At 51.7% G+C, this 12,177-nt stretch overlaps 1 protein-coding gene across 7 annotated transcripts; it reads left to right on the top strand.

Annotated features, from left to right (window-relative positions):
• Nucleotides 1-470: 470 nt before the first annotated feature.
• On the top strand, nucleotides 471-12,160 carry ARHGAP9 (Rho GTPase activating protein 9). 7 transcript variants are annotated; one of them, XM_059936290.1, is made up of 19 exons: nucleotides 471-488; nucleotides 4,707-4,774; nucleotides 5,085-5,418; nucleotides 5,693-5,916; nucleotides 6,884-7,108; nucleotides 7,296-7,409; nucleotides 7,608-7,712; nucleotides 7,941-8,002; nucleotides 8,133-8,223; nucleotides 8,448-8,543; nucleotides 8,686-8,784; nucleotides 9,013-9,154; nucleotides 9,257-9,364; nucleotides 9,711-9,809; nucleotides 9,980-10,057; nucleotides 10,205-10,258; nucleotides 10,502-10,636; nucleotides 10,993-11,098; nucleotides 11,734-12,160. In XM_059936290.1, the coding sequence occupies exons 3-19, from the start codon at nucleotides 5,097-5,099 to the stop codon at nucleotides 11,903-11,905; spliced, it is 2,232 nt and encodes a 743-aa protein (XP_059792273.1). In that variant the 5' UTR covers nucleotides 471-488; nucleotides 4,707-4,774; nucleotides 5,085-5,096; the 3' UTR covers nucleotides 11,906-12,160. The 7 variants fall into 7 exon arrangements, with proteins under 7 accessions (XP_059792273.1, XP_059792269.1, XP_059792271.1 ...); XM_059936286.1 differs by lacking the exon at nucleotides 471-488 and adding an exon at nucleotides 3,060-3,977 and having other exon boundaries at nucleotides 4,673-4,774; XM_059936288.1 differs by lacking the exon at nucleotides 471-488 and adding an exon at nucleotides 3,883-3,977.
• The last annotated feature ends 17 nt before the right edge of the window (nucleotides 12,161-12,177 follow it).

Below are 12,177 nucleotides of genomic sequence, written 5' to 3'. Positions count from 1 at the left end.
TGGAGTTCCGAATGCGGCCTTTCCCCCGGCCAGACTCCCGGAAAGTAGACTATTTCTCCCATCATGCAACACTAGGAAACAGGAAAACAGTGTCATAGAGATGGAGAGGCAGTAGATGCTGTGCCAGAGCAGCACTTTTTTGGTGGGTGGGCCGAGGAGACCTTTACGTGTGGGGCTCGACGCACTTCAATCTTGTAACGCAGCCCAAGGGCGGTGACGGAAACAGAGGCCCTCAGTCATCTTGCTGAAGTAGCGATGTTATGACGGCGGCTACTCGCAATGGCTGACTCTCGATTCGAGTTCATAAGAATCAGAGTTTTAGAGTTGAGAGTTATGATAAACTTACGTTAGTGACACAATGAAAATTAGGGTACGTATCCTATTAACAAAAAAGAATGTGCCTATTAAATATTGATTTAATACCATTCTGAAGCGCATATGCAGCCAGGCAACCTCATTAAAGGGAACGGAGCATGTAAAGGAAAAAGGTAAGTTGAGGCGGAGTAAGAAGGCTAAGAGTTTGTCAATACGTATACGTTATTCAAGGAAGCACGTATCAGTAATTGAGAAAGGGACCCTTCTTAATCATCTTTGTATACCTTTAAGATTAATTAATACCTAATCGTACTTATGAGCTTGGCACTGGTTTTTATACATATATATAAATATATATATATTTCTCAAAAAGAACTAACAAAAAAACAAAAATAAAAAAATTTTTAATTCTCAAAAAACTCTATGGTGGTTGTGGTGGGCCTTTTGAACCTAAGCCATAAGAAGCCTTATAGGGACTTCCCTGGTGGCGCAGTGGTTAACAATCCGCCTGCCAATGCAGGGGTCACGGGTTCGAGCCCTGGTCCAGGAAGATCCCACATGCTGCAGAGCAACTAAGCCCGTGCACCACAACTACTGAGCCTGCGCTCTAGAGCCCGCAAGCTACAACTACTGAGCCCGTGTGCCACAACTACTGAAGCCCACTCGCCTAGAGCCCGTGCTCCACAACAAGACAAGCCACCACAATGAGAAGCCTATGCACCGCAACGAAGAGTAGCCCCCGCTCGAGTAGGCCCCGCGCGCCACAGCTAGAGAAAGCCCTCACACAGCAACGAAGACCCAACGCAGCCAAAAATAAATAAATCAATTTATAAAGAAAAAAAAAGAAGCCTTGCAGCTTCTGCCCAGGCTTCTTGTAACACTCTGATAGCCCTGAGCTGCCATGTGAGAAGTCTTACTACCCTGAGATTACCATGTAGGAGAGGTGTCGTGTTGACATTCTGGCTGACAGCACCAGCTGATCCCAGCATTCCAGTCATCTTCACCAAGGTGTCAGATATGTGAGTGAAGCTCTCCAGACCAACCCATCTATCTGCCTGCTGAATACCACCAAGTGACCCTAGTCGATACCACATGGGACAGAAGAATCACCCAGCTGAGCCCTACCCAAGTCTCTGCCCCATAAAATTGTGGGTTATAAGAGAATGGTTGTTATTTTTTAAATTACAAACAAACTGTGAGGTAGCTTCTCTCATTCTCATTTTTCAGATGAGGAAACTGAGGTACAGAGAGGTTACTTTGTGCTATACAATGCATTGAAGATACGATTATTCACAAAATAGATACAGGCTTCTGCCTTAGCGGAGCTCACAGACTTCCTGGGAAGTCAGAAAGTCAAATAACCTTTAAAGTGTCATGAAAGTTACAATGTGGGAATGTAAAGTCTGCTGTAGGGTCTCCTAGTTAGGGCCCCTACCTGACTCTAAGGGGTTAAGAGAGGCCTTCTTGTGCAAATGACCTTTCAACGGAGATCTAGCTGATGAGTAAGAGTTAGCCTGGTGGAGGTTGGTAGGAGAGGGGAGAGGAAGTGTTTCAGGCAGAGGAAACAACTTATGCAAAGGACCAGAGACCTCAATGCTCTTTAGGAATGTGAGGAATTAGTGTGTGGCTGGAGTATGGAGTTTGTGGTGGGGAGTGTGAAAACACTAGGCTAAAAGGAGAAAGTCTCTGTAAACCACACTGTAAAATTTGGACTTTACTCTGAGGAAAATGGGAAGCCTTTGAATGGTTAAGTCAGGGGAGTGGCAGGCCATTTTTATGTTTTAGAAGCATCACTCTGGCTGCTGTGCCAGGAATGGACTGGAGAGGAGTAGAACTATATGCAAGGAGACTAGTTCAAAGGTCATATTATCTGGGCTAAAAAGGGCGGTAGTTGTAAGGATTAAAGGAAGTAGACAGGTTGGAAAGATTTAGTAATCAATTAAATGTGAGTGGTGAGGAAACAAGAGGAATTAAGGTTGGCTGCCAGGTTTCTGGCATGGGCAATTGGGTACATCCTCTATGTGCTCCAACAGATGATAGTATTTCCCCTACCATAGTGATTATCACACTGTATTTTAATTGTTATGAGAGGGCATCTTTTTTTTTTTTTTTTTTGGCCGCGCCAAAAAATGCGAAATCTTAGCTCCCCAACCAGGGATGGAACCCATGCCCCCTGCAGTGGAAGAGCTGAGTCCTAACCACTGGATGGCCAGGGCCAGGGAAGTCCCCAGGAGAGGGCATCTTAATTGACAATGCCTAGCACACGGTTCTTGCCCTGGCACGTATGGTAGTAAGCATTCAATAAATATTTATAAATTTAAATTTAACTTGGGAGTTCCCTGGTGGCCTAGGTTTTAGGATTCTGGGCTTTCACTGCCATGGCCCGGGTTCAGTCCCTGGTTGGGGAATTGAGATCCCTCAAGCAGCATGGTGCAGCCAAAAAAGAAAATAAATAAATAGGGACTTCCCTGGTGGCACAGTGGTTAAGAATCTATCTGCCAATGCAGGGGACACAGGTCTGAGCCCTGGTCCAGGAAGATCTCACATGCTGCGGAGCAACTAAGCCCGTGTGCCACAACTACTGAGCCTGCGAGCCAGAACTACTGAGCCTGCGTGCCTAGAGCCCGTGCTCCGCACAAAGAGAAGCCACTGCAATGAGAAGCCTGTGCACTGCAACGAAGACCCAATGCAGCCAAAAATAAATAAATAAGTATATTTAACTTAATAGTTGTACTAGAAGAGAAACAGATTTGGGGGGGAAGCTGACAAGTTCAGTTCAGAACATACTATGTTTGTGTTACCTGTGAAAAACCCAAGTGGATTTTTTAAGTGGACAATGGATTAGACTGGAGCTCCAGAGAAAGATCTGGACCAGAGATATGGTGCCAGCAACGTATGGAGGTCATTTGAGCTGGGGAGAGAATAAGATCACCTATGGTGTATAGAATGCAAAGGGTACAGGATCTTAGACAGACTTCTGGGGTTTAAGAAGCAAGCAAAGTCCTTCCTTATGCAACAGAGAAGGAACTGCTGAAAAGGTCAACTGTGCTGGCTGTTGCTGAGATGTCAAGCAACATAAGGACTGCAGAGTTAGGGGTGACCCTATGAGGAGTGAGCTTGCAAAGGTGAGAGAGTGAGGGGAGAGGAAATGGAGACCCCCATGTGTAGGCAACTTTCTCAAGAAGTTTGACTGTAAGAAGGAAGACAGAGATAGGGTGGCAACTGGAGAGTACAGTAAAGGGAAGTTTGTCTAAAGATGGGAGATACTTGGATATGTTTAAAAGCTAATGGTAAGGAGCCAATAAAGAGGAAAAGGATAAAGTGCAGGAGAGATGGCAGAGAAGGCAGAAGAGGATGAGATTTGAGCACTTAACAACCACCAGACGAATGGATAAATGAATAAAGTTGGTCACTATTTTGGAAGTGGGAAGGGAGAGTTGAGAGGTAAGGTTCTCCACAAGTTGAAAACAGAGCAAACTAAGGAAGACAGAATCCCAATACTGGCAGCCCAGGACTCAAAGCACGTGTCAGGGGAGGAGAGCTGGCTCTCTGATGTCATCAAGGGGGTGGGGCACTCCCTACCCCACATCTCCAAAGCCAGACAGAAATCCTCGCATCTTGCAGTGGAGAAACTGAGAGAAGGGGAAAAGAGGCGTGGTCAGGTAAGGAGGAAGCACAGGTGTGGGGTTTAAAGCTCTGGCAACTGACAGCGGAGGTCAGTTCCCACCTTCCACCAGGGAGAAGCTAACATTAGTCCCCCATTCACCCCCATAAGCTGTCAAAGCATCCTGTACTACTTGTCCATAGTCCCTGATTCAATTGTAATTAATAAATTTATTATGTCATCAGTTAAGATCTGTCTTTAAGCTTCAAGAGGGCAAGGGCTATGTCTATTTCCTTCCCCTCTCTTATCTCCAGTAGCTGACACTGTTCTTTTCACACAGGAGGTGCTCAGCCAATCCTTGTTAAGAGCATGAATGAATGAACCCACACACTAAAGTATGGTCCCACCCAAGAGGCTTATGTACGGAGGATCATATCAAGGCTGCTCAGCTCCCCAAAACACATCCTAAATTGAGAGGATGGTATTTTCACCTCTTCCTCAAACTCTGAACCCCTCTGTGTTTCTCCCAGCCACTTTCTCTTTCTCTCCAGTTTGGTCTTAGTATTTCTCTCTCTGGCTCTCTGTTTCTCTGTCTTTATGTTTTTCTGAATCTGCACAGGAAGCACGCAGTTTTAGGTCTGAGGTGATTGGCAATAGAAACATTGGTGCTTGTGTAAATTTAATAAAGGGTCACACATTTTTGTATCTTTGTCATTCATCAACTCCTGTCTCTTTGCCTGTGTTCTGTCTCAGACCTGATTCTTTCTCCTCATCTTCTTGTGTCCAGCTCAAGAGTCCCACCACCACCCAGGACCAGCTCCTCTTGTCCCTGGATCTTCTGATTGGCCCCAGAAGGTACTTAGAGGAAAATCACCCAGCTAGACCCCCTCCTCTGATTTCCTGCCTTGCTGGTCTCGAAGCCCTGCTGACCACATCCTCTCTCACCTTACTTACATACTTCCTCATTAGTCACATCAGCCAGGACTTCTCACCCCCCAAAACCTGTTACTGACCCCCACTCAGGCTCTCTGCCTTACCCCCTACTCTTACCCCAGGCTTTCTAGTCTTCCCTTCTACCCCACACTGCTCTTAGAACCATGTCTCTCTGCCTGCAAGCAGCCACTCCTGTCCTTTTCTGGATCTCCCTCACCCCTTTTTCCCATAGGTGACAGTACCGATGACAATGCTATCAAGCTGGTGGTGGCCAAGTACCCAGGGAAACCTAGGGCTGGGGCCCCGGAGCCCTTCTCAGGGATCCCAGCTCCGTGCCCTGTATGCCTTCACTTACACTGGGGCAGATGGCCGGCAGGTGTCTCTGGCTGAAGGGGACAGGTTCCTACTGCTTCAAAAGACCAACTCAGACTGGTGGTTGGTAAGGCGCCTGGGAGCACCCCCCACCTCTCGGCCCATCTTCATCCCAGCTGCCTACATGACAGAGGAATTCAGCCCTTCCCAGAGCCCAACAACCATCACCCCCAGCCAATCCCTCCGGACTCCTGGTGAGTAAGTCCTCCCCCATCACCTTCCTACCTCCCTGGCTTCTGGGAATTATTGGAAAGATCCCCTTCCCCGAAGCTGTTGCTAATCCTCTGCTCCTACCCCTCATCCCCACCATGGTGTCCCTATCGCCTCTCCTTCCTAGTCTCAAGCCTTCTAGATCTCATGTAATTTTCTACCTGCTCTTGTCTTCCCTGTGAGCCCCCAAGATCAGGGACCCAGCCAAGACTCATGGGGGGACCCTGCCCCCAACTCTTCCTATTTTTCTGTTTCCAGGGCCAAAGTTATTTCCTGGCTCCCTGGAGGAGACGCACCTGAGTCAGGAAACCCCAGGCAGAGCCCAGGCTACATCTGAGCAGCCTCCTCCTCTTCCCCCTAAAATGTGTAGAAGTATCAGTGTTACCAACTTGAGGCCCAGCCTCCTGAAGAACTTCCAGGAAGGACCAAGTAGAAGATCCCTTTCCCAGGAAGACTTGCTGACAGAGGCCGATGTGAACATGGTGAGTCATAGTGCTTCTTCTGAGCAGTCAGTCAACAGACATTTACTGCTGGGCTTAGTTCTAGGCACATTAGCAAACAGGACAGACAGAATCTCTGCCCTCAAGGGATTCCCATGGGGGTGATGAACACATATAAGATAGCCCTTGGTACTAATAAGCGCTACAAAGAAGCTAAATGTTGTGGAGGATGAATGAAGTGGTCTAGGAATGCATCTCTGAGGAAATGACATTTAGTTGAATCTGAATAAGGAGAGACAGCCCTGAAACAAATGAAGAGATGAGAAGGAATTCTAGCTGAGGGACAGCAAGTAGCAAAGATCCTGAGGGTACGTGGAACCTGGAAAATGATAGAGGGACTGAAAGGCCAGCTTAACTTTGCTTTTCTCTCTCAACCTCTTGACTCCGGCCCAGGGCAGGGTTTTTTGCTGTGTCCTGTCTTGCTAGCTCAGGTCACCAGCGAGTTTCCTCTAAAGATGGAACTCCCTTGATCTTCCTGAAGATTCAGCCCCTCCCCTCTCTCTTACTTACTAGTGGGTGAAAAATGGCCCCTCCTCTCTCACACTCCGCTAGCAGGAGTCACTCCGCTGACCCCTCTCTGTCTCCTTTTACTCTGGAGGATGTGAGGGTGGGACGCTCCTCTCGCCCCCTCCCTCCACGCACACAGAAAGCCTGTTCCCCTTTCCTGAGGTCCTCTGGTGGGGGTGGGGTGGGGGAGGAGGGAAGTTGGCAACAGGAAGTGAGGAGAAAAGCAAAGACTGTGAGGGAGGGAGTCAAAAAAAAAAAAAAAAAAACCAGAAAAAAACCAGCTGCAGGAGACTAGGGTTTCTTCCTCAGTACCTGGGTCACCCCAGCCAGGAGGTGGTGGTGAGAAAATGGTGGGGGAGAGAGGAGGAGATGGTTAGGAGAGAGAAGATCGGGGAGGGCCACAGGTAGAATAACTACCTCTTTCTTCCCCCTTTCCTTGCAGGCAAGACCCCAGACCTTCATGTCAGAGCCCCCTGTGTACTGCAACCTGGTGGACCTTCGCCGCTGTCCCCGGTCCCCACCCACAAGCCCTGCACGTCCCCCGCTGCAGAGGCTGGACGCCTGGGAGCAGCACTTGGACCCCAACTCTGGACGCTGCTTCTACATAAATTCGCTGACTGGCTGCAAATCCTGGAAGCCTCCACGCCACACTCGCACCCGAGAGATGGTGAGACCTTCCCTCCTGCTTGTCCCTTGTCCCTCCAATCTCCTCCTTTCCCCTACTGATCCCCAAAGTAGTATGTTTTCTCACTGGGACTCTCAGAAGATCAGACAAATCAAAAAATTGTTAAGAAGGGTGTTGAGAGCCGATTGAGGTGGCATCTGGATGTAGTTTTGCCTTTCCCTCCCCCCAGAACCCTGGCTCCATGGAGGGGCCACAGACCATGAATAGGGACAACGGTGTCCTGCAACCTCAGGCAAAGGACTCAGAATCTGGCACAGGGACGCCAGGACCTTTCGACTCCCAGGTGAGATCCCTCCCTCCTCCTGATCACATGCAGGAAAAGCCATCATTTTAGACTTTCTCTTTTATGCAAGACATTCTTCTTCAGTACCCCACCACACCCCCTGACTCACACCCCCACATCCGCACCCCTCTTCCCCCTACAGCCAGGGACTCCAAAGTTAAAGTTTCCTCCACCTGTTTCTCCAATCCCCTCCCCCAGGGTTCACCCTCCCTCTGCAGACGCGCCTCCCAGCTTGACCCCTCAGACCAGCCTTCAGCTCTGCAGTCCCCTCGGCCCCTGCCGCAGGTCCTGGACGACCCCCATGTAAGTCTCCCGTTTCCTTGTGAACGCCAAGCTCCTCCCCGCCCAGCCCCCAGTTCTTGCTCCTTCAGAAAGGTCTTCCTCTTTCTGAGCGTTGTCTGGGTATCCTCTTACCGAGCACCGCCCGCTCAACTTTAAAGGACCTCACTCCTGGGAGATCCCCTGGGGAAAGCCATGGTGACTGTGGGGGGCTCTGGGTGACTTATTGATATCTTTCCTTCCTCTTGCCAGGAGGTGGAAAGGTCGGGCATGCTCAATATGACCAAGATCGCCCAGGGCGGCCGCAAGCTCCGGTGAGAACTGGGAACGCAGCAGGGGCGGGGACTGTCGGATTCCGCGGGGAGCGCGCCAAGTGTTGGGCCCTCCCCACGCGAATGTAAATGACCTCTGCACTATTATCACTGCCCCCCGCCGCCCCTGCAGGAAGAACTGGGGCCCATCTTGGGTGGTACTAGCGGGTAACAGCCTGGTGTTCTACCGAGAGCCACCGCCGACCGCCCCCTGCACCGTCTGGGTGAGTGTGAGGGAGGGGAGCAGCGGGGGGCAGGAGGGGTTCCGGCACAACTTCTACCGGCCTCAGGCCTACCGGGGGGAGGGGGGGGGAGGGGAGGGGGAGGGGGAGGGGAGGGCATGTCGAGAGGAAGGAGCGCAGCCTCCGGTGTCCTCGCAGTCCAGCGGGTGAGAGGGAGGCCGTGAGGGGAACAGCGCTGTGGCCTCAGTTTCTCCCCGAATTGCCAGGGACCAGCGGGTAGCCGACCCGAAAGCAGCGTGGACCTGCGCGGGGCCGCCCTGGCCCACGGCCGCCAGCTGTCCAGCCGCCGCAACGTCCTACACGTGAGCGCTCTCCCGCTCGTCCCCGAAGCCCCACCCGACCCGAGGGTGCGCCCCCCGTTTCCCTCACGGGTCTCCCGCTAGGCCTCCCTGCTCTTTATGCTCCTTCCCGCTGACCCAAGCCCTTTCTCCGCGGGCCCCTCAGATCCGCACGGTCCCTGGCCACGAGTTCCTGCTGCAGTCAGACCACGAGGCCGAGCTACGCGCCTGGCACCGCGCACTGCGGGCCGTCATCGAGCGCCTGGTGAGATGGGTGGGAGGTGGCGGGACAGTGACCCGGGAGAGGCTCGGGCGGGCAGAAGGAGTGGAGAAGGAACTGTAGGATGTGGGGTGGTGAGGGACAAGGTGGCATGTAGAGCCCTGGGGTGGGCCTGGGATGTGTGACACCCCAGCAGCCGGCAAGGGGGGTGCAGATTTCTCTCCGAGCTCTCTTCCAACCTCTGATTCGGCCCATCTTGTTGTGCCGATCTAGGATCGAGAGAACCCCCTGGAGCTGCGTCTGTCCGGTTCGGGACCTGCGGAGCTGGGGGAACTGAGCGCGGGGGAGGACGAAGAAGAGGAGTCCGAGCCGGTGTCCAAGCCACTGCTGCGGATCAGCGGCCGCTGGAGCTCCAGTTAAGGGGCAGGCCTGGTGGGCGGGGTCTGGGGGCTTTTCCCCGCTCCTCGGAGCCACAGCCGCGGCTGCTCTCATGCTCAGATTGCACTTGCTTCCGCAGTTCGGTGTCCGGAAGGAGCTGAGCAGAACCGGGTACGAAACAAACTAAAGCGGCTTATCGCAAAGAGACCGCCCTTGCAAACCCTGCAGGAGCGGGGTCTGCTCCGAGGTGAGATGGGCTGGGCCACCTAAGGCCCTTCTCCTTCGTGCCTGCTTTAGTGTTTTTGCAAGCACTTTTATTTACATTCCGGATCTCGGCATCAGCCCATTTCACGGATGAGAAAACTTCAGCGAGGCTCAGAGTAGAGCTTCCCAAACTGGATCAGCGGTCTGCTGAGACCACTGATTTTCCCCCCTGCAGCTTATTGTTGGGGGGAGGGGGTGTACTTCCTTGCCCAGACCTGGAACAGGCAGGCAGGAGAGCCAGCCCAACTTTGGGGTGAAGACTCCTGCTAGAAAGAGCTTTTATGGGTGACACTGTCACTGGCTCCCCACCTCACTCTGTGCCTCCCCAGACCAGGTGTTCGGCTGCCAGTTGGAATCACTGTGCCAGCGGGAAGGGGACACTGTGCCCAGCTTTGTGCGGCTCTGCGTTGCTGCTGTGGATAAGAGAGGTCACTTCCCAGAGACCCCAGAATCTCCCCTTCTAACAGGCCAAGGCCCAGAACTCCCCACCTCCCCCATCCTAGTCTTCCTTCTGCCCTTTTTCACTCTACCCTCAGATCCCTCACCAGCACATACTTTAGAGCAAGAATCCTTATCTGCTCCCTGCCTTATCTCCTAGGTCTAAATGTGGATGGCATTTACCGGGTGAGCGGAAACTTGGCAGTGGTCCAGAAACTTCGCTTCTTGGTGGACAGAGGTGAGGTGGCTGTGGGCAGGTGTGGTACTAAGAACTTCATGTATCAGAATCACAGGTGGTTCTGAGTGAGGGAGCTGGAAGAAAAGGGACGTCTTCTGTCTGGAGCTACATGTCTTAGCACTTGATCTCTTCTTATACATGTTGCAGAGCGGGCAATCACCTCCGATGGGAGGTACGTGTTCCCAGAACAGCCAGGACAAGGTACTTACATGAAGGGCCCCTCAGACCCTTAACAGTCACCCACATCATCCCTGCTCCCCGTGTCCTGCTTCTGGGGGGTTGTCCCCATCCTGATCTGTGCCGTCTTGCCCCACTGTGGACCCACTAGGCATTCCTGTGGTCTGCCTTAACTGAATGTTTTCCCAAACTCCTGATCTCTCAGTTTCTTGGTCCCTCTGGCCATTTCTGAGCCCTGAGCCCCTCTGTACCTCCTTCTCCTTCCAGAAGGCCGATTAGATTTGGACAGTGCTGAGTGGGATGACATTCATGTGATCACTGGAGCCCTGAAGCTTTTTCTCAGGGAGCTACCCCAGCCTCTGGTGCCTCCACTGCTGCTGCCCCATTTTCGTGCTGCCCTTGGTAAAGGATGGGAGCTTTGGGCAATACCCTTGATATGAGGTGGAGGGGAAGTGGGGGGGAGCATGAGTGATAAAGAATAGAGTAGAGGTTCCCTTATACTCTTCTGTCCCATCCTGAGCACAGAGATGGAAAATAACTTTCAACTAATGTGCCAACTCCAGTTGTTTTTTTGGTGAGTGTTTAGAGGGCTGAGTTTAAAAGAATTCTAAGGTTGCAGTTGGGCTCAGCGAAAAAGAAAGCTGTGATAGATTAATGATGTCTTCACCGAGCATGGGAAAGAGTAGTGAGTTTACCCACCCTGCCCTAGCACCTTCCCTAACCTCACTCCCATGCCCTTCCCATCACTCTCTCTCTAGCACTCTCTGAATCAGAACAGCGCCTCTCTCAAATACAAGAATTAATAAGCTCAATGCCGAAGCCCAACCATGACACTCTACAGTACCTCCTGGAGCATTTATGCAGGTCAGGAAGACTGAACATCTTTGTTCATGTTGGGAGAGGGTGGGGTGGGGCCTGCAGCTGGGACTCTGTGTTCAGATGGGGTGAAGGTAGGGAAACACCTAAGTTTAGTGGGTGATGGAGGAAATAAGCAACCTCTGTGCGGAGCACATATTACCAGAGTCAAGGCCTTTTTGCTCAGTCAGCATCAAGTGGGAAACTGGGGACCAAGACAAGCCCAGGGATGTTGCGAGAGAAATAAGGAAAAATCTCACCCTCTCCCTTCCCTCTGCTTCTTTGTCTTTCACTGGGACAGTAGGGATGACTTATTTGGTGGAGTTGGGCCTGGGCAGTGACCTCTGAGAGAGCATAGCCATTTGAATTAAAGCCTCCCAAATTGTGAGCAGAGAGGACTCTAGGGGCAGTCTCTGAAGTTGGGAAGAGGTGGGTGTATCCTAGGTTGTATCTTCAAGTTGTATCCTGAAGACTTCTCCATTGGTCTCATCTCTGTCCCCCTGGAGGCTCTCTCCTTGATTTTCCTCAGCCACCGCATGGAGGGATCCCAAAGTGAACTCTTCCTCAAACCTCTGAAGGGTTAGATTTATTTGCAGTGGCACGACTGCTGCCCTATGGCCCTGTCTCTCGGCCTTTGCCCACAGGGTGATAGCACACTCAGACAAGAACCGCATGACCTCCCACAACCTGGGAATTGTGTTTGGACCAACCCTATTTCGACCGGAGCAGGAGACATCTGACCCAGCGGCCCATGCCCTCTACCCTGGGCAGCTCGTCCAGCTGATGCTCACCGACTTCACCAGCCTCTTCCGCTGACTGGGGCAAGGAAGAAGAGAAAATGTGTTTCCGGTGATCTCTTTTGGATAGCCTTTGGTGGGGGTTGTTCTGCTTTGAGGATATCCCTTTAAATCCTGTCTCCCAGATGACTGTCTCCATCTTTGTGAGTCTGACCTGTGGGGTTGGGAAAGGGTGAGGAAGCTTCTCTAAAGAGGGAGGTGGATGGATTAACCCCTGCTTCTCTAGTTCCCTGTCATCACCCCTCCCCCAAGATAATAACATATAAAGCAGGGCTCTTTCTGATGCAGTTC

The sequence above is a fragment of the Balaenoptera ricei genome, chromosome 10, assembly GCF_028023285.1.
Source record: "Balaenoptera ricei isolate mBalRic1 chromosome 10, mBalRic1.hap2, whole genome shotgun sequence".
In the NCBI taxonomy this organism is placed as follows: Eukaryota; Metazoa; Chordata; class Mammalia; order Artiodactyla; family Balaenopteridae; genus Balaenoptera; species Balaenoptera ricei.
This window is presented reverse-complemented; position numbering and strand designations above follow the sequence as displayed.